Source organism: Denticeps clupeoides, chromosome 4, assembly GCF_900700375.1.
Source record: "Denticeps clupeoides chromosome 4, fDenClu1.1, whole genome shotgun sequence".
NCBI lineage: Eukaryota > Metazoa > Chordata > Actinopteri > Clupeiformes > Denticipitidae > Denticeps > Denticeps clupeoides.
The window spans coordinates 1838541-1863571 of record NC_041710.1 but is presented as its reverse complement, the minus strand read 5'-3'; the positions used below and the strand labels follow the sequence as shown (position 1 = coordinate 1863571).

Sequence of the window (25031 nt, the reverse complement as noted above, 5' to 3'; positions counted from 1 at the left end):
TAGCTTCTTGCAGTAATTTGAAGAAAAATTCTGCCTTGTCGCGGTAATTTGAAGAGGAATTCTGCCTTGTCGCGGTAATTTGAAGAAGAATTCTAGCTTCTTGCAGTAATTTGAAGAGGAATTCTGCCTTCTCGCAGTAATTTGAAGAGGAATTCTGCCTTCTCGCGGTAATTTGAAGAGGAATTTTGCCTTCTCGCGGTAATTTGAAGAGGAATTTTGCCTTCTCGCAGTAATTTGAAGAGAATGACTACCTTGTTGAGTAATTTGAAAAGGAATTCTGCCTTCTTGCGGTAATTTGAAGAAGAATTCTTCCTTCTTGAGGTAATTTGAAGAGGAATTCTGCCTTGTCACGGTAATTTGAAGAAGAATTCTAGCTTCTTGCAGTAATTTGAAGAAAAATTCTGCCTTGTCGCGGTAATTTGAAGAGGAATTCTGCCTTCTCACGGTAATTTGAAGAGGAATTCTGCCTTCTTGTGGTAATTTGAAGATCATTTCTGCCTTGTTGAGTAATTTGAAGAGGAATTCTGCCTTGTTGAGTAATTTGAAGAGGAATTCTGCCTTGTTGAGTAATTTGAAGAGGAATTTTGCCTTCTCGCAGTAATTTGAAGAGGAATTTTGCCTTCTCGCAGTAATTTGAAGAGGAATTCTCCCTTGTCGCGGTAATTTGAAGAGGAATTCTGCCTTCTCGTGGTAATTTGAAGAGGAATTCTGCCTTCTCGTAGTAATTTGAAGAGGAATTCTGCCTTCTCGTAGTAATTTGAAGAGGAAGTCTGCCTTCTTGCAGGGTGTCCTGCCCGGAGGACACGCCGTGGTTTTTTGCTCCCCGCTCACGCCTCTTTAGCGTCAGTGACGCTTTAGTCACGTGACGCCCTACGTCACGGCTCCGTGCGCGTCTGGACTTGGCTGGAGAAGATGGCGGCCTCCTCAGGTTAGTCTCCTGATTTGTGAAATGTTCCTCTCCGCGCCGGTAAACACGTCACGCTGCGTCGCGGTGGCCTCGCAGGTCCGAGTGGCGGCGTTTGGTGGTCCGCTTGTGGGGTGGATGTTGTAAAGCTGCGCGCTGCTACGGCAGCTGGCCTGTTCGGTGGCGGATCCTCGGTTCTTCTCCACGCGGAACCGGGGCACACCGGGCGCTCGTCAGAGCGGGGCGGCGGTATGTCGGAGCGCCGTTTCCGTCTTCATTGTGTGACACGCCGGCGGGTGGTCTGGTGGTGTCGGGCGGGGCGGGTGGGTGGGTGGGGGCTGACATTCAGCGACATCGTGGCGGGGCGAGTCCGACGGTACCGAGCGCTGCGGAGCACGACTTCCGGTACAAGCGGCGCGCGCACGCGCCCGTGTCGCCAGACGCGTCCAGACCATCACTACTTCACACATACACACACACACACTACTACTACTACTACTACTTCACACACACACACACACTACTACTACTACTTTACACATACACGCACACACTACTACTACTTTACACATACACGCACACACTACTACTACTTTACACATGCACACACACACTACTACTTTACACATGCACGCACACACTACTACTACTTTACACATACACGCACATACTACTACTTTACACATGCACGCACACACTACTACTACTTTACACATGCACGCACACACTACTACTACTTTACACATGCACGCACACACTACTACTACTTTACACATACACGCACACACTACTACTACTTTACACATACACGCACACACTACTACTACTTTACACATACACGCACACACTACTACTACTTTACACATGCACACACACACTACTACTTTACACATGCACGCACTCACTACTACTACTTTACACATACACGCACATACTACTACTTTACACATGCACGCACACACTACTACTACTTTACACATGCACGCACACACTACTACTACTTTACACATGCACGCACACACTACTACTACTTTACACATGCACGCACACACTACTACTACTTTACACATACACACACTACTACTTCACACATGCACACACACACTACTACTACTTCACACATACACACACACACACTACTACTACTTTACACATACACACACACGACGACGACGGGACACACACCAACACACAGCACGACGACGACGGGACCACAGACACACACACACGACGACGACGACGGCCAGAACACACACTGACGACACTGACGAGAGAACGGAACACACACACGACGACGGCACACACAACGACGACGAGGAAACAAACACCACACGACGACGACGAGGCACAAAACAGACGAGAACGACGGCACACACACACACACGACGACGACGGCACATCACACAGACGACGACGGCACACACCACACACAACGACGAGACGCACACACACACACACACACACACACACACACACACACCACTACTACATGTATACAAACCCACTACTACACACATACACACACTACTACACACACACTACTACTTACACACACACACTACACACACCACTACTACATGTATACAAACCCACTACTACACACATACACACACTACTACACACACACTACTACTTTACACACATACACACACACGCACACTACTACATGTATACAAACCCACACTACACACACACTACTTCACACACACACACTACTACTACTACTTCACACACACACACACACACAACTACTACACACTACTTCACACACACACCACACACACACTACTTCACACACACACACTACTACTACTACTTCACACACACACACACACTACTACTACTACTTCACACACACACACACACTACTACTACTACTTCACACACACACACACTACTACTTCACACACATACACACACACACTACTACACACACTACTACTATTACTTCACACACACACACACACACACACACTACTACACACACCACTACTACATGTATACAAACCCACTACTACACACATACACACACTACTACACACACACTACTACTTTACACACATACACACACACGCACACTACTACATGTATACAAACCCACTACTACACACACACACACTACTTCACACACACACACACACTACTACTACTTCACACACTACTTCACACACACACACACACACTACTACTACTTCACACACTACTTCACACACACACACACACACACACTACTTCACACACACACACTACTTCACACACACACACTACTACTACTACTTCACACACACACACACACACTACTACTACTATTACTTCACACACACACACACTACTACTACTTCACACACACACACTACTACACACACCACTACTACACACACACCACTACTACATGTATACAAACCCACTACTACACACATACACACACTACTACACACACACTACTACTTTACACACATACACACACACGCACACTACTACATGTATACAAACCCACTACTACACACACACACACTACTTCACACACACACACACACACACTACTACTATTTCACACTACTTCACACACACACACACACTACTTCACACACACACACTACTACTACTATTACTTCACACACACACTACTACTACTATTACTTCACACACACACTACTACTACTACTACTACTTCACACACACACCACTACTACATGTATACAAACCCACTACTACACACATACACACACTACTACACACACACTACTACTTTACACACATACACACACACACACACACACTGCTACACAAGTATACTACTATGCACACCATGAGAACGCAGCTATAATGCAATTTTATGTATACCATACATTTACATTTCTGGTTTACAGTCAGACTTTAAACATTATTTAAGCGGGTAATTATTATTATTATTAACGTAGGTATTTTATTCTGTATACACTGCAGTTTGCGGTGTATTTAACCCTTACATGAGATTACACGAGAGATTCTATAAGATGTGATAACAGCAGCCGTCATGCTGGACGTCACGCTGTAGATACTGTACATGAGACGTTATTCTTCTGCTCCGATAATGCTGATTGAAGGAGTGTGTGTGTGTGTGTAGTAGTTTGGGGCGGTGGCGGCCCTAAGGAAGCGGCCTCATAGTCAGAAGGTTGCCGGTTTGAATCCTGATCCGCCAAGGGGCCACCGAGGTCCCCTTGATGAAGGTCCCGTCCCCACACACTGTTCCCCGGGCGCCTGTCATGGTGCCCACTGCTCACCAAGGGTGATGATTAAATACAGAGGACACATTTCACCGTGTCGCCGTGTGCTGTGCTGCAGTGTCTCACGATGACTTTACACTTCACCGTCCCCGTACACTGCTCCCCGGCGCCTGTCATGCTGTCCACTGTCACCAAGGTGTGTGTGTGGCTCGGGATGGAGTGTGCGAGTGTGTGTAAAATTAAAAACCCCTTTTTTGTTGCAGGAGTTAAAGTTCCCCGTAATTTTCGCTTGTTGGAAGAGCTTGAAGAGGGCCAGAAGGGGGTTGGCGATGGGACGGTGAGCTGGGGACTCGAGGATGACGAGGACATGACGCTGACGCGGTGGACGGGCATGATCATCGGACCAGCGCGGGTGCGGCTCCCCCCCCAACCTATTTATTATTATTTTACGTTTTATTAGTTCCGTTTGGATGAGTTGTGCAGATTCGGAACAGCACGGATCCCAACTCCGTCCAGATGATCCGTAATCCGGGGGGGTCAGGGGTCATCACTGAACATTCGAGTTTATTATCTATTATTAGAAATGATATAGCGGCAGCTCCAGAGCCCGGCAGCAGTGAACAGCGCTTTTATTCTTATTATATAGATATATTATTATAGGAATAAATTAAACACGCCTCCTTTCTCCTTTTTTAAATATGTGCGACGTGTAAAATGACTTTTTCTCTCGTCTCGTTGGCGGTGATGAGCGGTAGTTTTAATAATACGACCATCATGGATAGTTTCAGATGCATTAGAAGTTATATAAACTAGTGTAGAAGAGTCGTTCTGTCGCCAATTTGCAGGCGTCTGCTCCTCAGTATGTGAATAATGTTGATTGTGGATGATTATTAACGAAGACTTTTTCTCTAATACAATCTTATGAAGAAGCTCAGAAAGAAGTTACTGAAGTAAATGTGCATATAAACCCCGAATTGTGGGATAAAAGAAGTTAGTGGGAGGGGAAGCAAGACGTCTCCTAACCAAACTCTCCTGTGCTGTTGTTTTTTTTCCCAGACTAACTACGAGAACCGGATATACAGCTTGAAGGTGGAGTGCGGACCCAAATATCCCGAGGCGCCGCCCACCGTTAGATTCGTAACAAAAATTAGCATGAATGGGATTAATAATTCCAACGGGATGGTAGGTATATTCTGTTCCAGTGCTGGCCGTTCATCTTATTAAGAACATTCTGAAAAATGTATAAAGGTTATGATGCTGTTTTTTTTTTTTCTTTCCTTTCCCCTCCTCTCCCAGGTGGATGCACGTAGCATACCAATTCTAGCGAAATGGCAAAATTCTTATAGCATTAAAGTTGTTCTTCAAGAGCTAAGGCGTCTAATGATGTCCAAAGAAAATATGAAGCTTCCCCAGCCCCCCGAAGGCCAGACGTACAGCAATTAATTGTAAATGATTGTTTTTGACCCTCTGTCTTAAACCTTAAACTCTGTTAGAAATGTCTTGTAAAAATCCTCACGAACGATGCTCACTCCGCGCGTACGCGTCTTGTCCCCGGGTGCACGATTGGACATTTCCGCGGGCCGCGCGGGGGAGAGAGAGACACACACCTGAGGGCACGGTGCACAAATGTCTTTTTTTTTTTTTTTTTTTTCCCTCCTCCCCCATTCAATGTCCCTTTGGCCATGAGCTTTAAGGTGATGGCAGGGCGGCGGCTGGAGGGACTGTACGAAGCATGCTACAAAGACATTTTTCTTTTTAACTCTCCCTTCCTCCGTTTCTGTTCTTTTTCGTCCTCCAGAGCTCCTTTTTACGTTCAGGTGGCTGCTCACCACTACAACCTAGATCGTGTGTGTATGACGGCATGCTATAAACCCGTAATACCCGGTTAGAGAGGACGTAACTTGGTAGGTAGCGCAGAAGACTTCCGAGGGAAATGCGTTGTGCCTGTACTCTTCCAGTAGCGTTTTCAGAAGAATAAAAAAAGTCGTTTTTTATGTTTTTTTTTTTCTGTCCTGTGCCGCCGCTTTTTTTGACACGTAACAGACGCCCTCCTCAGTTCTAAAAAGGTCCCTGCATTTAACTTCTAGAGAACATGGTAGGTGTATCAAAATGTGACTTGAGATTAAAATCACTCTGAGACTTATGTTGTGCCGTGTGTGTCTGTGTGAGAACGTTTCATGTGGAGAACAAGCATCTTTGAGTGCAGAGCAGCGGTGGCCAGCGCACCGGGAATCAGAAGGTCGCCGGTTCGAATCCCGACCCGCCAAGGTGCCACTGAGCAAAGCACCGTCCCCCCCACACGCTGCTCTGCTGCTCACCGAGGGTGACGATTAAATACAAATGACACGTTTCACTTCGGTGGTGGCCACTGACTGGTAGAACCACAACCAGCAGGAAAGTGATCTTTAAATCCCGCGATACCGAGCGACGTTTAAATGTCACGTCACTAACAGAACAACACGTCACTCGGTATCGCAGGATTTAAAGATCACTTTCCTGCTGATGTTCTAATGGGACAGAGGAAGCTTTAGTAAAGCAGTCCTACGCTACACTGTATATCTGTAATAAGTTATTGATCTGGTCAGAGGAGGATGGGTGCCCTGTGTCTGTACGGCCTTACAAGTATTGATTGATCGAGTCTACTGGGGAGGTGATGTGGCTGGACACCATGGTTACCGGTCATACCTGTCACCCGGACTCAACAGATCCTTTTCATGTCAGTGGGTGACATCACTTTTTTCCACATGTTGTTACGTCATAGCCTTAATTCAAAATGGACTAAATACATTTTTTCCTCAGAATTTTACACACATCTCTGCAATATTCCACCAATCAGGCCTGTATGGAACAGTGGCCAGACGGAAGCCACTCCTTACTAAAAAGGCACATGGCAGCCCACCTGGAGGACTCTCAGACCATGAGAAGCTAAATTCTCTGGCCTTATGAGACAAAGATGAAACTATTTGGTATGAATGCCAGGTGTCACGTTTGGTGGGAACCAGGCACCGCTCATCACCAGGCCAACACCATCCCTACAGTGAAGCATGGTGGTGGCAGCATCATGCTGTGGGGAACAGGCCAGGATAGAGAGAAAGATGACTGCAGCAAAGTACAGAGACATCCTGGATGAAAACCTGCTCCAGAGCGCTCCTGAAACTGATATCAAAGGAGTGTCTTCAGGACAACTCTGAATGTCCTTGAGTGGCCCGACCAGAGCCCAGACTTCAATCTGATTGTTTCAAGTCACTGGAGACCTGGTGGAGCTTGATAGATGCTGCAAAGAGGAACGGGCCAATCTGTCCAAGGATAGGTGTCCATCATATTCAAGAAGACTTGAGGCTGAAATTGTTGCCAAAGGTGCACCGAAAAGTACTGAGCAAAGTCTGTAAATACTTATTTCTCTGTTTTTTTTTATTTTAAAATTAAATACATTTGCCAAACTTTTTTCACATTGTCATTATGGGGTGCTGTGTGTAGAATTCTGAGGAATTCTAATCCATTGTGGAATAAAACTGTAAGTAACATAACAAATTGTGGAAAAATTGATTCGCTGTGAATACCTTCCAGATGTTCTGTCCATTCGATTCATCAGTAAAATCCATCAGCAACATGCAGACGTTGTCCTGATCTGATCCTGGCATCAGACAGAATATAGAATATGTGAAGTGAAAGTGATTAGTTGTCATATGTGACACCACAGTGCAGCACACGGTTGACACGGTGACGTGTGTCCTCTGTATTTAACCCGCATGACAGGTGCCCAGGGAGCAGTGTGTGGGGACGGTTACCTTCATCAGGGGGGACCTCGGTGGCACCTTGGCGGCTCGGGATTCGAGTCATATTATATTCATATCAGCAGGATAATATATTTTTAAAAACAAAAGGATGATGTGCACAGCCTCTTCTTTTCTCTGGCATGATTCTATATCGTTTTAAAACGAGGTCACTTTCACATGGAAGATCAAATTTTTGTATTAAAATATTTTACTTGTATTATATTAACTGGTTATTTACAGATCAGGTCCCAGTGAATCGACGCGTCATCATCTTACGAAGATTTTTTTTTTTTTAATGTCTTTATTTTAAATTCCTCCGAACCGACAGGTGGCGCTGCGCGGGTCCAACACGTGCTGCTAGCGGCTGCTTCACACCGCGGCGAGAAGACGGCGCGGTGTGCGGAGAGGCGGCCAAAATGAAGCGCGACGGCGGCGCGTCTCACGACTCGAGCGACGACGACGGAGCTCCGGACGAGGTGACGTTTGAGGATTCGAAGGCGACGGCGCTGCGGAGCGCCAGAGAGGCGGCGCAGGCAGCCAAGAGGTGACGGCGTGCTAGCGTGTAGCCTCGGGCTAACCGTGCACCTCCGCCGGCGACGTGTTAACAGTATTTTTCCTGAACAGAGAGAAGGAGCGTTTTAAAGAATGGCGGAGGAAGAGGCAACAGTTCTTCTTGGAACAGAAGGTACGGCCGCTTTTATTTACCCGGTCCGTCTCCAGGATGGGAACCAATCAGAGTAGAAACTGAACTGAAACGGACCAATCACGCCGCAGAAATAACTCTACGTTGAGCAATAAGATTATTATTTGAGGTTTTAATAGTAATATTTAATAAAACCGTATTAGTTAATGATTTAACGAAACTTATTGTGCGCTATTTAGTCAAATATGTACATTATTTAAAACCGCTATGACAGCCAGCATGTTAATTAGTTACATTTACATCATTTACCAGACGCCCTTATCCAGAGCGCCTTACAATCAGTAGTTACAGGGACAGTCCCCCCCCCTGGAGACGCTCAGAGTTAAGTGTCTTGCTCAGGGACACAATGGTTACAAGTGGGGTTTGAACCTGGGTCTTCTGGTTCATAGGCGAGTGCGTTACCCCACTAGGCAACTACCGTCCCAATAATTGAGAAAGAAAGCACAATTCATTTACTATTATCACGTTTTAAGAATTACTCGTGTTTTTATGCTTGTAGAAGAAAAGACTTCTTCCTGAAGATGTTCTGGAGGAGATAGGCGACTTTCCCGTACAGTGAGTTATGTCTGTGTATTTCTTGCTGACCTTTCTTGCTTACGTTCTTTGGTGTAATAAACTGCTTTTGTCTGTTGTAGGAAACTGGAGGTTTCAGAAGGAGGAGGTATCAGAAATCTGTGAAATATTACAGGTTTTAGTAAACAATGGTACATTTTTAAATATACCAACTCTTTCTGGATTTAGATGAACAGGCGGTGGGTGTAAAAGCGAAGCCTTCAGCTGGTGTGAAGAGGGCGAAGGTGCGGAGGTAAAGATCTGCTCGGGGTGAATTGGTGGTGTGCGGGGCTGGTTCAGTGAGAGCTGCGTCTCTGTAGGCTGCAGGCAAACTGCAGCGTGATGAGGGCGAAGGACCAGGATGAAGCCGCCTCCCGGCAGCAGGCCGCCGTGGACTTCATCCAGGCCCGACTGTACGGTCCGGGATCCAGGAGGATGACCAGTGAGATCCCTGCTTCCCGCCGATGCACGTCTGTACATCAACACCTTCAGTCATTCAAGTCTCCTTTTCTTTGTTTATTGCTTGCAGACAATCAACTACTTTCCATAAAGAGTAAGAGGGCTGTCCACAAAGGAGCTGCTGTCCAGTTCATGAATAAGTCGAAAGGTACGTTCAAAATCATTTTCAGGGTCGTGACCATCTGGAGATCTTTCGGTGCTGGTCTTCTGGAGGTTGTGATTTGGCGTGGAGTTGTGTCCTGTCCTTCAGAGAAGGGACCCTAACGTCCCGTTATTTCCTGACATGACCTAACATGTCTGGCTTATTCATTATTCCATTTTATTTGGTTCGTATTGTGTAGTAGTTAAATCATTTTTTTTTTTTTTTTGTAGGTGCGGAACTGAGAGCCAAGGCTGAGAAGTGCAACAAGAGATGGATCCACAAGAAGAAGCTGATATAACGAGAACAGAAGAGCAGTGGTCAGTAGGCTGGTGGAGATGATGCTGATCCCCGTTATGCAGAAGGTCCCTTACTGCCACTCGGTTGTTGTAAATTAATGGTCACTACTGTGTAAGTTGTATTATTGAAGATGACGTTATTTTGTGGAATGTCCCAGGCTGCTTGTTGCTTTTTATCCTTTTCTGCTCAGTTTTAATGGAAGTAAAAGGCTTTGTTTCAGTTTTGTGGTTTTATACCTGAGAACCTCTCTCCTTCTCAGGAGAGAATTATGTCTGTTCAATCCAAGCTTTCTGTATGAGCAATTAGACCCACTACCAGGCAGATCCAGATCCCAAGCTAAGATATTACTTCATGATGTTAAAGGTCCCCTGACATGAAAACGTGACTTTGTGAGATGGTTTAACATTAATTCCAGTTCCCCTAGCCTGTCTGTGGTCCTGCAGTGGCTAGAAATGGTGATGAGTTTGGTCATTCTGCTTCACCATTCAGAGAGCGGCAGCTCAGACGGTCTGATCTGGAATTTTCCCCCTTATGATGTCATAAGGGGAAAGGTTACCTCCCGTTTCTCATGCTTTTTCCCGCCCCTCCCCTAAAACATTCTCCACCGACCGTCATGGCTTACAAACGCGTGAAGCATTGCAGTAGCTCAGTGCTTTGATCTAAAAAGGAGCACAAATTTCTTTCTTTATTTTTTAGTTCCGTCACGTGAGATTCTGAAGAACCAGCGGGTTAATTTTATTTTTCCTGGAAAAGCGGCGACACGACTTCCTGTCTGTACCAAACATTGTGGTTGGTGAACTGAGGTGTTGACGTCATTTCCGCGAATGTCCCTCAACTTCTATAGGCCGCTGTCCTCCTCATTAGCGTTTAAAGCTACAGACACCGAAACAGTGCATCCTGAGAAATCTCATTGTGGGACTGGATCAGAGTGACTGTAATTCTGCACCATTAGGGCTTCTGAAAGAGACTTTGGATATAAAAGCACAAAATGTTCATGTCGGGGGACCTTTAAATCACCGAATACGAGTTTATGTACGTGGTCTGGCTCCGCTAGGCTTTACGACCTGTAAACCAGTCCGTGATGAGCTAGGGCAGGCAGGGTCAGCTTCTCCACAAGAACCGGAGCCTCGGCGCCATCCTCCTGGGTGTCAGTTTTATTGGAAATGGTGAAACAGTGCTGTAGACAATACTGAGTCCGTCTCCTCCCGTATGTAGGATAGATTTTAAAGGGCTTAGAAAATAAGGGTGGGGGTGCGGGACAGCTCCTCCAGGCCAGCGTCTCTTCGTCCCAACATTCCGCCGCTGGGCACCACACGCACACAGAGAGGTGCATGCTGGGACACTGGCCTGAAGCAGGCTGTGAGGAGCATCAACACATAGCATGAACAAAACTGTTACAAGTTCTCAAGTGTCCCAAAACATTGCATCAACCCAGCTGTGGCGTTGTCAGAGTGAGGCGGCGATTTGCATACTGAGGGGGCGGGGCTAGCTCATTATCATCACTAAGGATGAGTCTAGCAGCATTAGGCTTTAATGGGTTCGTCTTTTAAAACGGCGAAATGCTGCACTCGTCTCGTTAACAGAAATCCATTAGGGCTTCATAAAGGCTGATGGACAAGCTTTTTTCTTTTTAAATCTACTTTTGGGACCTTTATTATTTGGTCATGATTACTGCTGCCTTTCAACCAAGAACAAATATATTTCATATGCCAGTTTAATAATAATAACGTTAATTATAACGATAATAATTTGCATCATGCCTTGTAAACTAGGAAATAAACGATCAGTTTTTCACCACACCCCTCCCCCCCACCCTCAAAATTAAAAAGAAATTAAAAGACAAAAGAGAAGAAGGAGGGGGGCGGATAGCACGTGGCGACGTGGGCGTCTTGCTGGAGGATCCAGGTTCTACGGCAACACGAGTCCGTCAACAGAAGAACAGATCCGGGGTCGGGGGGGGGGGTCACGCGTGGCTGCCGCGAGACTGTTCACGCTGCACCCTGGTGGCTTCAGATGGCATGACGTGGGGGTTCTGGAGGTTGGTGCAGGTAGTCGTCCACCGAGGCGAAGGCGCAGGAGCCGCTGCCCGTCCGCGCCATCAGGGAGAGGCAGTGCGCGGCGTGGCCCATGGCCTGGGCCAGGGGGGGCTGCTTCGGCAGGTTCTGCGCCTCTGAAAACACACAAACACACGGGTCGCGCGCGGACGTCAGGCCGGCGCCGCATATTCAGACCTCACCGAGCGGACGCGCGACCGCCACACGTACCTAATATTGCACTGTTGAGGGTTGAGCAGACCGGCTCTCTTTGGACCGAGTCCAGCTGATACCCCACCGGGCTGTTCCAGGGGTCCGAATAGGCCAGCAAACTGAAGGCATCCTGCAGATACGGGAGATTCGGGAACATTACACACCGGCCGCAGTCTACTGTACACTAATCGGGGAATATTTGGAGAATAAAGATGAAAACAAATCCCAGTATATTGCAGGATGACTTGCCCACCGTTTTGTGCAGTGATGAACCCATAAGAACCTGGTGCTGTTTAGTTAATCACAGGCTGTGTGACCCCGGACTTGCAGCCAGACGGGCTTCTTGGTCACTAGTTACAGGGACAATAAGGGGTGGTGGTAGCCTAGCGGGTAACACACTCGCCTATGAACCAGAAGACCCAGGTTCAAACCCCACTTACTACCATCGTGTCCCTGAGCAAGACACTTAACCCCGAGTGTATCCAGGGGGGGACTGTCCCTGTAACTACTGATTGTAAGTCACTCTGGAAAAGGGCGTCTGGTAAATGCTGTAAATGCAATGAGTGAAGAGTGCCCGCACCTTGAGCATCTTCTTATTGGCGGAGCTTTTGCCACGTTCCCGGCGGAGGTGCTCGCTCATGGCCTGCAGCTCGCGTCCGAAGTGGATCATCCTCTCGATGGCCGCCTGGCTTCCTCCACACAGCTGCCTCTTAAACTGGGCAAGTTCCACCTCTGAATGAGACAAAAAATAAAAATACATACATTTACAGACCTCCTCCAGTAAACGTGCAAACTGGGATCACAGTGAAGACATCCTATGCAAACAGTCTTCAATGCAGAATAGAGCTGGTTTTGGCGGCCTGTCTTCATTTTAGTTTTAGTCGAGTCAGGCTGTCATTTCAGCCTTGGTCACGTCCAGACTCATTTTAGTCTAGTCAAGTTTCAAATTTTTAAGTCAGAATTAGCCATGAATATATTTTAGTCAATGAAAATTGCAATTTAATCTCTTTTCTAGTAATACAACTCTATTTAACCCAGCCAATACAGTACAAGTACAGAGTAGAACAGAGTAGAATTTAAATTAAAACAAGTTTAAAACATTTTTATATCATTGATACCGTACAGACTCGGGTCCATTCCACTCTTTTCCACTTCATTGTGGACACTTGATAACCAATCACCATATATATATATATATATATATATATATATATATATATATATATATATATATATATATATATATATATATATATATATATATATATATATATATATATATATATATATATATATATATTAAAAAAAAAAAAAAAAACAGACCACAAGCCTCCTGAAATTTAAATAATGCACAAACAGGAATTGAGGAGGTGACGTCATATGTGCGACCGGATGAGAGACACAGGGAACCGGAATACTGCATAATAATAATAATAACGCAATTAAATGAGAGGAAATAACGTCCTGTATTCTATTCGAAAATCTTTATTTTTGCTGACGTCTATTTCTCGTACTAATTTTTATTACTGACCGCTGCTGCAGAATAATGAATAAGGCGAGGACACCTCACCCATCTCTGCATCGCAGTCGTCCACTTCAGCTCCGTGTGTCGAGCTCCCGTTCAGGAACCCATTGGAGGAGGAATCTGAGACCCCGTTGGTGACGTGATCCACCTCCATCTCCAGATCGTTGCTGCGCGCACACACACACACACACACACACTGAGAACATCTTTAACACGAAGGACATCGGGGAAGAGCAGAACGGGCGGTACCTGGAGCCGGGCTGCTGGGTGCGGGCGCCATTGACGGAGCTGAGGTCGACCGTGCCGGGCGGACCCGAGGGACACGGCTTGTGGGGGTAGGCTGGGGGGTGGGCTTTACTGGATGACGAGGACACTCCGTTACAGCAGCTACCGTCAAAGCCTGCGAACGATTGAGAGAAGAAGTTATTCACCTGGTAAATGCTGTGAATGTCCTCACAACTCAGTTATTCCTCAGGCAATATATACTAATACTTCTTCTAAAGGGATTTTCAAATATTTGCTATACCGACAAAACTCTGTACGTATCGCTATAATCCTTATTATATACTTTTTCCATACTATTTTTTTAATCTACTGCTTAATTGGTCATTATCGAGTTTGAACGGTCAGTGCAGCACCCGTACCTGACAAGTAGGACTGGGAGCCAGAGGGTTTGTGGGTGGGGCTGCTGAAGGGGCGGGGCGAGCCAGGGTAGCTGTCCTGCGACTTTGGGCTGCGGCCACCCAGGCACCGGACCTCACTGTCCGTCCCGTTGACCATCTCTATGAACTGTCTGACCCTGGCGGGGACAGGTGAGGCCAAGATGGGTCACCAGGTCACAGGAGCTACATGTGGCCGGTCAATCGGTCCGTTCCAGAACTTACTTCAGCATGAATAAAAGGTCCGGGTTCCTCTCCAGGAGGCTGGGATAGAGCTGCTGGGTCGTCTCTATGGCTTCTCCCATTCTTCCTGCCAGAACCAGCTTCTGGATTTCTGCAGATGTATAAAAATACAGAAAAATCAATCCTTCTCAATTACATGCAAGTGACCTTCCTTCACAAAAGCAGTGAAAACGGTCCAGTCTCGCCATGAGAGCGAAAACAAGCACTTTCGGTTTAGATTGATAATATTTATTTGTATTCTTCCACAGCACTTATCTGATGTGTATGTCTTACCAAGAGATCTATTAACATTTCATTATTATGGCAATTTGCATATAACTCCAGAATGTTATGAAGAGCAATCAGATGAATTGCAAAGTCCCTCTTTGTCACGAAAATAAACTTTATCCCAAAAAAACCTGAACCTCTCTCCTTTTTTCCCCCCCTGTTTTTGATGATCTGACAGATGGTCGATTTTGGTGCAATCTTAGTAGCAGCTATATCATTTACATTTACAGTGTTTACCAGACTCCTTTATCCAGAGCGACTTACAGTCAATAGTTACAGGGACAGTCCCCCCCTGGAGACACTCAGGGTTAAGTGTCTTGCTCAGGGACACGATGGTAGTAAGTGGGATTTGAACCTGGGTCTTCTGGTTCATAGGTGAGTGTGTTACCCGCTAGGTTTCTACCACCCCATATCATTGCCTGTGAAGAACCTTTTATGCAAAGCAATGATGACTGGACTGTGGTTAACGGAGGAAGAACAACGATTTCAAGCATCAGCCTCCTTTTCAAGGATCCAGTCAGCTATTCTAACTCAATCAGCAGGACAGAATGATCTCCAGCCTTGTGCTCCTCAACACTCATTTCCCATATCAACCAGAGGACCACTGAAATGATCTCAGCAGGTCTTTGTGGCAGGGCTGAAATGCGGTGGAAGCGGGTGCTGTGAAGATGCTTCAGGGCGCCCAAGAAAGTCCGGGAAGCACCAGGACCGTCTCCTAAAGATGATTCAGCTGCGGGATCGAGGTGCCACCAGTGCAGAGCTTGCTCAGGAATGGCAGCAGGCTGGTGTGAGGGCATCTGCATGTACAGGAGATGAAGAATTTTGGAGGACGGCCTGGGGTCAAGAAGCCACTTTTCTCCAACAAAAACATCAAGGACAGACTGCTGAGGACCGGAGGAAAGTCATTTTCTCCGAAGACCCTTTACGATTGTTTGGGGCATCTAGAAAAATGATTGTCCAGAGATGAAAAGGTGACGCCACCATCAGTCCTGTCTTGGTGCACTGGTGGCTTAGCGGTTAAAGAAGTGGCCCCGTAACCAGGAGGTTGCCGGTTTGAATCCCGATCAGTCAAGGTGCCACCTTCCCCACACACTGCTCCCCGGGTGCCTATCAAGGTGCCCACTGCTCACCAAGGGTGATGGTTAAATACAGGGGACATGTTTCACTGTGTGCTGTAGTGTCTCACAATGACAATCACGTCACTTTCACTTGTTGCAACAGTAAAGCATCCTGAGACCATTCATGTGTGGGGCTGTTTCTCATCCAAGGGAGTGAACTCACCTCACAATTTTACCCCAGAACATCAGCCATGAATAAAGAACCAAGGTAGAACCAGGTACTTCCTCCGACAGCAACTTCTCCCAACCATCCAAGACCAGTTTGGTGAAGAACGATGCCTTTTCCAGCATGATGGAGCACCGCGCCGTAAGACCAGAGTGAGAACGATGCATCAAAACATTGAAATTTTGGGTCCACGTTCAGGAAACTCCCTAGACCTTCATCCAACTGAGAACTTGTCCTCAAGAGGCGGGTGGACAAACAAAAACCCACAAGTTCTGGCAAACTCCAAGCACTGATTATGAAGGAACGGGTCGCCGTCAGTCAGGATTTGGCCCCGAAGTTGATTGACAGCATGTCAGGGTGAATTGCAGAGGTCTTGGGGGGGGAAAGGGCCGACTTATAAAATGCTTGTAATTATACTTCAATACGGCACAGAAACACAGAACTTTGTGAAAACCAGGAATTGTTGTCAGAACACGACTGTGTACACGTCTCCTCACTTCTTCCTGTGGGGAACAATGCAGCTCTCGACTGTGTTCACGTTCATGTTTTATAAGGCTGATAAATGTCACGTTTGCAACTTTAAAAGCAATTAATTTTTACATCCTGGTCTCTTAGCTGCTTTGAACACAATGAATGATGCACAATCACTACAGAATATGTAAACATTAAAACCGATTATGTTTTCGCATCCGTAACCTATAAAGGAGTAATAAGGGGTGAAGATTCCAAAAGTTCTTCTGTTATTAAACCAAAGATGACTGTTTATGAAGACGAGACTCACTCTGTCGGTTTTTGATGGACGCCAGCTCCTCGTGAACGGCCTGATCGGTGGACTTGGCGAAGGCCTCGGCCGTGGCGCAGTAGCTGTGGTGAACAAGGTATGACGCCACCATCCTGAGAAGAGCAGGGCAGCAGATGTTCAGACCCCCATCATGCGGCGTTTCATCAGACAGACGCAGGGAGACACTCACTTTTGGATCATGGCCTGCCACTCCCCCTCCCGCTCCCCGATGGGGAAGTGTTCGATCTGGGCCTGGATCTTCGTCCTCCACTCCCGCATGTAGTCCTCAATGTCAAACACAAACGGATGCTGTCCAAAGTTGGCATCCACCACCTCCCCCGGGGTCTGCAGACCAACTGTGGGATACAGGTTGGGCTGCGATGACAAAAAAATAAAAATAAAAGTTTAAAAGTTTAAAGTGATTGTCACATGTGACACACAGCAGCACAGCACACACAGTGAAATGTGTCCTCTGTATTTAACTCATTACCCTTGGTGAGCAGTGGGCGGCCATGACAGGTGCCCGGGGAGCAGTGTGTGGGGACGGTGCTTTGCTCAGTGGCACTTTGGCTGGTCAGGATTCTAACCGGCAACCTTCTGGTTACGGGGCCGCTTCCTTAACCGCTAGACCTCCACTGCCCCCGGGGCAGCACAGACAGGCGTGGAAGGGGTTAAAACGCTCTCGTGTGGGCGGGGCCTTAGATCTTGACTATGAGGCCGCACACGACCTCGTTCATAAATCAGACGGGATTTAGGTGTGGGCAAATACTGGGTACAGACTGGCCGTCTCTAATAAAGTGGCCAGTGTTTATGCTCTGAAACACGAATAATTATCTGCATTTGTCTCGGGGACGGAGCACGTGGAGGCAGGTGCTGCACAGGTAAGGCCCACGGAAACATGCCAACGGCGCTTCTGCCCGAGGCCTTTTATTGTTTCACCTCTAAACATCTCCGTTCTACTGCTGAGAGGAGCAGTTAAAGACGTTTGTTATCTGGGAAGAGGTTCGAGCTGCTGGCCAGTTTCAGAAGGACGTCACAGCACGAAACCGATGCTTACCGGTAAATCTGTAAACGCTATACCTGCAGGAGGGAGAAAAAAAAAACAAAGATCACATCATACGGACGTACTGAAACACTGCAATAACATCAATAACAGTGGCAATAACTATGATTAATATTATATAGATATAATAGGTATCAAAATGGCCATCTTGGCCGTTATTATGACCAGTTACTGTTTTCCTCAGCTTATTAGACCTGCCGTGAATTCAGGGCTGGAACATTAAAGTAGGCTGGCAGTAGTCTAGCGGACTATGAACCAGAAGACCCAGGTTCAAACCCCACTTACTCCCATCGTGACCCTGAGCAGGACACTTAACCCTGAGTGTCTCCAGGGGGGGGGGGCTGTCCCTGTAACTACTGATTGTAAGTCGCTCTGGATGAGGGGGTAATTGTAAAAAAACTAACAATAATCATTAAAAGCATCTGACCGGTTTTATCGGCCACACCACAACCACGAAACCACAATCTGGAAAACTGGCGGCGCCAGAACCGCCACATTTCATACGCCATTCTACGTTTCTCAACCAAGCTAATCGTCTCTCTTCAGCCAAACATGACACTCAGGGTGTTTACTGCACAAAATATCAAGAATTTGAATGTTGTCAGAACTTGAATGTTCAAGGTGTCAGGTGTCTGTCTTTCCCTCTTCGGGATTAATAACGTTTTCTGATTCTGACGGTATTTACATCCTAAACAGCACTCCTCGTACCTAAACTGTGGCCATTCTTGGTGTAAAAGCAGGTGTTGTTGATGAGGTTGACACAGCAGCCAATCACATCGCCCGTGGTGAACGTGGGCCCGTACGGCTGGCCCGTCCCCGATGAGCAGAACGAGTGGCCGTCATCGCCGTGGTAGCCGTACGAGTGTTTGTCCCAGCCTGGAGCGTGACGGGAAGACAGGGGGAGGGGGGGGGTTATTTCTGCCGCCCCGGGCCGACGTGGTTTGAGCTCTCAGCGGCGTTTTATCTGAGACAGAGGGTCCCACCCTCGGGGGGAAAAAAGGGCCGGGACCCCCACAGATAACCACCAGGGACTCAAACATGTGACACTCATATATATATATACACACACACACACACACACACACACACACACACACTCACTCAGTCATAATGAGCTAGTATCATCCAGGCTGAATAACGCATTACCTGGAAGTCGGTTCATATTGACACCCTGGGCAGACAGGCCTATTCCCATGTAACTGAAAAACAGCAGCAATTATTCCCCTCATGCTGGACACGACATTACAATCTTCATATTCAGAACAAGTGGACTTAACGCGGACAAAACCGGCGCCACTACTCACCCATCTCGTCCCTTGCTGATGATTTTCACCTCGAAGTAATACACGCCGCAGGCGGCGGGGATCGGGTGGGTCGCTCGGACGGACGCCGCGTCCTTCGGGGTCTTTCCGTGACCTGAGACACAAACCCGGCGCGTTAATGTGCAAGGTCGGCGTGGGGTGTAATAGCCTCGTTTAAAATAAACAGGGCCGCTGAAGATGGAGGACTGACGTCACAAACTTGGGGGAAATGTTTTTTTACCGAAGCTGCGCTCCACACGGGGCCGGAGCGGCGACAAAAACGCGAGAAAACGTCCACTTTCCCCACGCTCGGCGGCGTGAAATTCCGCAGCGGGGCCCCGTAACGACGACGCGCTGACAGGCGGACAAGTGGCCGCTGAACCCGCTAGCCAGCCGGGCACGGCGACTAGAACCCACCGAGTGCGCGCCACCCGAGACCCGTTCACGAACAAGGCCGAAAAACACGCAGCACACGGTCCCCGAGGGTCCTCCGCACGACCGGCGGGGTCAAGCCCGTCCAAAGCGGCGGGCTGGCGCGCTAGCAGCCTGCGTGTAGCCACTAGCGGCTAGTTAGCAGCGCGGCTAACGGCCGAACTCGCCGAACCCGGAGCTCGGACTGTCGGCCCGGCAGACAGCCGCCGAGCCGGGCGCCGGAGGGTAGCCGGCCCCGCCGAGGCTAACGTCCGGTTGGGGGTTACGAGGAGCGCGGATCACCTTTGTAATGCACCCGGAGGTTGTTCTGGGAGAGGCCGATGTAGCTGAACTTGTCCTTGGGGCTCCACGACCGCGGCAGCGGGGTCTCCTGCTCGTTGACGGCCGGGTAGAGGCGCCGCAGCCGCTGGCTGAGCTCCTTCTCCTGCTCGTTCAGGGCCGAGTCTCCGTGGACAACAACCGACATCAGGAAGCCGCAGCCCGACGACGGTCCGCCCGACATGGCGACAGGTCGCTCCGCTTCGAGCCTGGATTCTTCACGTAGCTCGCCAGCCACCTCCGGCCGGCCTGCTGGCGCCCTGCACCGATGGATCTCGCCTGCTCACCCGGGCCTCAGGCGGCGGAGACCGATGCGGCGGGCCGGAAAAGCCCCGGAGAGCCTCTCGGTCGGCCGACTAAACTCGGCGGAGAATCGGCCCGACTGGCATTAGCTGACATGCACGACGCCGAACGAACCCGAGCCGGGATGAGGTCTGGAGCGTAATCCGACAGACGGAATTAGGAGCGGGCAGCTGTGCAGGTAAACCCGATCTTTTGTTTGTTGTCAGTGTGCGATCCGCAGACGCGATTGGCTGAGCGGAGGCTGGTCATACTTCCTGCAGGACCTCAGTACACGACCAGACAGACAGAAGGCGATCCGCGGTCCTCCCAGCGCACACGGGCGACGTCCAATCACGACGCGCGGTTATTCATCACATATTCATGAGGAAGGCGTGGCCTCGCCTTGCACTGGACTCACTTGATTTTCCGACAGGTGGAGCGATCAGCTTTTCAGAAGTGATCAGCTTTTCATGAGGAAGGCGTTGTCACATCCTGCACTGGACTCAGTTATTTTGCCGGTAGGTGGAGTGATCAGCTTTTCAGAAGTGATCAGCTTTTCATGAGGAAGGCGTGGCCTTTTCCTTCACTGGACTCACTTTTTTTTTCCGACAGGTGGAGCGATCAGCTTTTCAGAAGTGATCAGCTTTTCATGAGGAAGGCGTGGCCTTTTCCTTCACTGGACTCACTTTTTTTTTCCGACAGGTGGAGCGATCAGCTTTTCAGAAGTGATCAGCTTTTCATGAGGAAGGCGTGGTCACGTCCTGCTTTGGACTCATTTCTTTTTCCGGCAGGTGGAGTGATCAGCTTTTCAGAAGTGATCAGCTTTTCATGAGGAAGGCGTTGTCACATCCTGCACTGGACTCAGTTATTTTGCCGGTAGGTGGAGTGATCAGCTTTTCAGAAGTGATCAGATTTTCATGTGGAAGGCGTGGCTTTTCCTGCACTGGACTCAGTTGTTTTGCTGGCAGGTGGAGTGATCAGCTTTTCAGAAGTGATCAGCTTTTCATGAGGAAGGCGTTGTCACATCCTGCACTGGACTCAGTTATTTTGCCGGTAGGTGGAGTGATCAGCTTTTCAGAAGTGATCAGCTTTTCATGAGGAAGGCGTGGCCTTTTCCTTCACTGGACTCACTTTTTTTTCCGACAGGTGGAGCGATCAGCTTTTCAGAAGTGATCAGCTTTTCATGAGGAAGTCGTGGTCATGTCCTGCTTTGGACTCATTTCTTTTTCCGGCAGGTTGAGTAATCAGCTTTTCATGAGGAAGGCGTGGCCCTTTCCTGCACTGGACTCAGTTGTTTTGCTGGCAGGTGGAGTGATCAGCTTTTTTTAAATAAGTGATCAGCTTTTCATGAGGAATGCGTGGCCTTTTCCTGCACTGGACTCACTTATTTTTCCGACAGGTGGAGTGATCAGCTTTTCAGAAGTGATCAGATTTTCATGTGGAAGGCGTGGCTTTTCTTGCACTGGACTCAGTTATTTTTCCGGCAGGTGGAGTGATCTTTTTTTTTTTTTATAAGTGATCAGCTTTTCATGAGGAAGGCGTGGCCTTTTCCTGCACTGGACTCAGGTATTTTTCCGGCAGGTGGAGTGATCAGCTTTTCATGAGGAAGGCATTGTCACGTCCTGCACAGGATTTTTTTTTTCAGGAAAAATAGTATGTTTGCTTTTTTTACATGCACAGTAATGAATATATTCAGTATTTTCAGAAATAATCGGATTTAATTATATTAGTAAGAATAAAGTACATATATTTTATAAAATATTATATATTTTTTAACCTTCTTTACACAGACACACCAGCACCTACATTTCAACACTCATTAAGGCAAATACTTTTTAGATGTTTTGTAGATACTGCGTGTGTAACATTAGTACCACAGACTTGTATGTAATTTAATGTAATTTAATTTTTGAATGTAATGAAATAAAATGTTTACAATTTAAGAACAGCAGACGAAAAAAAACTAGACAAAATGGTGCATATAAATTGCCAAGTATAATCTAGACATTTTCATAAATAATTTGATGCATTAACCATTTGTTATCGTCCACTGGATATGTGCTTAACTTTGAATAATCAAGTATAAAACTTTATATAAAAAAAAAAACTATACTGACGAAAGCTAAATTAAATGAACGTTGTCTATTGTTGTTCTTTTATTTGAAACCTGTGAGCAGTACAAGCAGTTACTGATTATGAAGAATGATACTTAACTGACATCTAGATACTCGGTTTCCCGGTCAGGAAATTAAGAAAGAAACGCGTCCTGTCGTGCTGTGCATCTGGATGAAGGTCTGATGAGCGGCCTGGCCAGTTAAGGTGGCACGCAGTCCCAGAACTCATGGCACAGGCACTGACAGACCCCATACACCGTGATCATGAGGAGACTGACGGGCACCAGGCTGACCAGCAGCACGCCCACGGTGGTCTTCTGCATGATCAGCATGTAGACGCCCAGGGGCAGGGAGCTGAAGTAGAGCAGACCTAGGAGCCACACCAGGGCCCGGGCCGAGGTCTGGCACAGCAGGGCGGCACAGTTCCACACCGTCCACCTCTGGCCGATGGAGGCCATGGAGTCCAGGCTGGACGAGCGGTAGTCCCTGGCACTGTTCTGGGGACCAGCAGGCTCCTGCCGGGGCTCCATAATCGTGATGACCACGTAATTGGAGCTGCGTAAGGCTGAGGGCGACCCGGAAGCCGTCTGACCCACCAGAGAGCTCAGATGCCGGGTGCTGAGAAGTATCTCGCCACCTGAGCCGTCCAGGAGGTTCCTGTGGTTCCGTACCTGAAGAGACAAGGCCGTCACCAGGTTGAGGTCATCCGGCAGGCTGCCCGCGGCCTCTCCAGGCAAGCCGGTGACGTAGCGGCAGAACGGGCAGACCACCGCGTTCGGCGGCGACTCCCCCAGGTCCAGGATCTTAGCCAGACACTTGGCGCAGAGGCGGTGGCAGCACCCGAGCACCTTGGGCCGGCGGCCGGAGAGGCTGTAGGGGCAGTAGCAGATCTTGCACTCCAGCTCCTCTTCCGCGCTCTGTCCCATCATCTTGCCCGGCTCCTAGCTCACTGCCCTGGGGAACATGGTCCTGCGGCGCTTCCTGGAGGCAGTGCCATGCGCGCTGCGGCAGGCGGCTGAGCCCCTGGGCCGGGTTTGTGCCGTGGAGCCTTTCATGCAGCCTGTGGAAGGGTGGGGAGAGGCCCACGGCAGAAAAGATAACTGTTAACACAGCAGTAGAGAACAAACGGCGTGGCAACAAAGCCGGCCCTGTAAAAACCAGGCCTGGAATTCTCCAGTCGGCCCTTTTGTTGCCAGCGCAATTCAGTCCAATTAGCGATCCAACGCTCGGCCGTGGCGCACTGTTAACCCTGGCTGAGGACCTGGGGCGAGCCGCGGTAGAGAACCTTCCACGGACTCGAACAAAGTAGATCTGGCCGTACGCGACAGCACATACCTGGACGCGGAGTTCGATTAAACACGCCGTCCATGCAATTCTCACGCGTTAATCGGAGCAACGCTTGGCGCTGGGAAGCGTTCTTGGTTTTCCGCCAGGTCGGCGGGGAGAAAAAATGGGTCATGGCTCCGATGCTCTGCATTCCTCTGTGACCCCAGAAGACAGGTATTATTCAGAACTTGTGATGTGTGATGGGCCGTTTTACAAAGTCTCCGTATGGCCTGACGGTTCCTTCATCAGAATCAGAATCGTGTTTATTGGCCAAGCACGTACAAGGAAATTGATTTGCAAGGATGTGTGTACATTGTAGAATATGTTTATAAATATATATACTGAATATAAATGTATGTATGAATGTACATAGGTCTATAAGTGTGTATAGGTGCAGAGGGCCCCGTAACCAGAAGGTTGCCGGTTCAAATCCCGACCCGCCGAGGTGCCACTGAGGTGCCACTCAGAAAAGCACCGTCCCCACACACTGCTCACCGGGCGCCTGTCATGGTGCCCACTGCTCACTCAGGGTGATGGTTAAATACAGAGGACAAATTTCACTGTGTATCACAAGTGACAATCACTTCACTTACATTATATTATTATTTTTATTTATTTTTTTATTTTATTATTTACTTTATTTTTTTTTTTTTAGATGAACAATGTGCAGTACAATATAATGATTCGCAGTGAGACAGTTCCAGCTGTTTAGGAGGGAGATGGCGAGGAGGAAGAAGCTGTTCCTGTGTCGGGTGGTCCTGGTCTGCAGGCTCCTATAACGTCTGCCAGAGGGCAGCAGGTATGAGGGATATGAGATGATTTTCCCTGCCCTTTTCCTGGATCTTGAGAGGTACAGGTCCTGGATTTTTAAAATGAAGTGATTGTCACAGCAGCACAGCGCACAGTTCACACAGTGAAATTTGTCCTCTGCATTTAACCCATCACCCTTGGTGAGCAGTGGGCAGCCATGACAGGCGCCCGCGGAGCAGTGTGTGGGGACGGTGCTTTGCTTGGCGGATCGGGATTCGAACCAGCAACCTTATGGGGCCTCTTCCTTAACTGCTAGGCCACCACTGCCCCTGTCCTCTTGTTTGCTCCTGAGCATGTAAAACACAATTTTGAGTTCTAGATGTTTGGTTAAAATTGCAGGA

At 48.0% G+C, this 25031-nt stretch overlaps 4 protein-coding genes across 4 annotated transcripts; 2 read left to right on the top strand and 2 right to left on the bottom strand.

Moving 5' to 3' along the window:
• The first annotated feature begins 858 nt into the window (after positions 1-858).
• ube2v2 (ubiquitin-conjugating enzyme E2 variant 2) lies at positions 859-6253 on the top strand. The gene is made up of 4 exons (XM_028977081.1): positions 859-928; positions 4374-4522; positions 5167-5292; positions 5407-6253. Exons 1-4 carry the CDS (start codon positions 913-915, stop codon positions 5551-5553), a joined length of 438 nt encoding a protein of 145 aa, XP_028832914.1. The 5' UTR covers positions 859-912; the 3' UTR covers positions 5554-6253.
• Positions 6254-8230: 1977 nt separating this feature from the next.
• On the top strand, positions 8231-10258 carry nol7 (nucleolar protein 7). Its single transcript, XM_028978020.1, has 8 exons — positions 8231-8430; positions 8511-8571; positions 9089-9144; positions 9225-9250; positions 9331-9394; positions 9462-9583; positions 9671-9748; positions 9973-10258. The coding sequence occupies exons 1-8, from the start codon at positions 8303-8305 to the stop codon at positions 10038-10040; spliced, it is 603 nt and encodes a 200-aa protein (XP_028833853.1). The 5' UTR covers positions 8231-8302; the 3' UTR covers positions 10041-10258.
• Positions 10259-11178: 920 nt separating this feature from the next.
• ranbp9 (RAN binding protein 9) lies at positions 11179-20791 on the bottom strand. Its single transcript, XM_028977569.1, has 14 exons — positions 20123-20791; positions 19412-19523; positions 19254-19306; positions 18816-18983; positions 18102-18124; positions 17235-17419; positions 17045-17157; positions 14695-14803; positions 14455-14609; positions 14060-14210; positions 13856-13977; positions 12866-13017; positions 12304-12415; positions 11179-12209 (listed from the first exon to the last, which is right to left on the bottom strand). The coding sequence occupies exons 1-14, from the start codon at positions 20340-20342 to the stop codon at positions 12049-12051; spliced, it is 1836 nt and encodes a 611-aa protein (XP_028833402.1). The 5' UTR covers positions 20343-20791; the 3' UTR covers positions 11179-12048.
• Positions 20792-21607: 816 nt separating this feature from the next.
• On the bottom strand, positions 21608-23830 carry rnf182 (ring finger protein 182). Its single transcript, XM_028977570.1, has one exon. It carries the CDS (start codon positions 23481-23483, stop codon positions 22755-22757), a length of 729 nt encoding a protein of 242 aa, XP_028833403.1. The 5' UTR covers positions 23484-23830; the 3' UTR covers positions 21608-22754.
• Positions 23831-25031: the final 1201 nt, after the last annotated feature.

What these genes read in the sequence shown, in the direction of transcription:
- ranbp9 (XM_028977569.1), bottom strand. Translation starts at nt 20,342, where the DNA reads ATGTCGGGCGGACCGTCGTCGGGCTGCGGCTTCCTGATGTCGGTTGTT. An exon ending in CAATATGAACCGACTTCCAG is followed by an intron (nt 18,984 to 19,253) that starts GTAATGCGTTAT and finishes GTCACGCTCCAG; the next exon opens with GCTGGGACAAACACTCGTAC. An exon ending in TGGCAGGCCATGATCCAAAA is followed by an intron (nt 17,158 to 17,234) that starts GTGAGTGTCTCC and finishes TGCTCTTCTCAG; the next exon opens with GATGGTGGCGTCATACCTTG.
- ube2v2 (XM_028977081.1), top strand. An exon ending in TGATCATCGGACCAGCGCGG is followed by an intron (nt 4,523 to 5,166) that starts GTGCGGCTCCCC and finishes TTTTTTTCCCAG; the next exon opens with ACTAACTACGAGAACCGGAT. An exon ending in TTAATAATTCCAACGGGATG is followed by an intron (nt 5,293 to 5,406) that starts GTAGGTATATTC and finishes CTCCTCTCCCAG; the next exon opens with GTGGATGCACGTAGCATACC.
- rnf182 (XM_028977570.1), bottom strand. Translation starts at nt 23,483, where the DNA reads ATGATGGGACAGAGCGCGGAAGAGGAGCTGGAGTGCAAGATCTGCTAC.
- nol7 (XM_028978020.1), top strand. Translation starts at nt 8,303, where the DNA reads ATGAAGCGCGACGGCGGCGCGTCTCACGACTCGAGCGACGACGACGGA. An exon ending in AAGAGGGCGAAGGTGCGGAG is followed by an intron (nt 9,395 to 9,461) that starts GTAAAGATCTGC and finishes GCGTCTCTGTAG; the next exon opens with GCTGCAGGCAAACTGCAGCG. An exon ending in GTTCATGAATAAGTCGAAAG is followed by an intron (nt 9,749 to 9,972) that starts GTACGTTCAAAA and finishes TTTTTTTTGTAG; the next exon opens with GTGCGGAACTGAGAGCCAAG.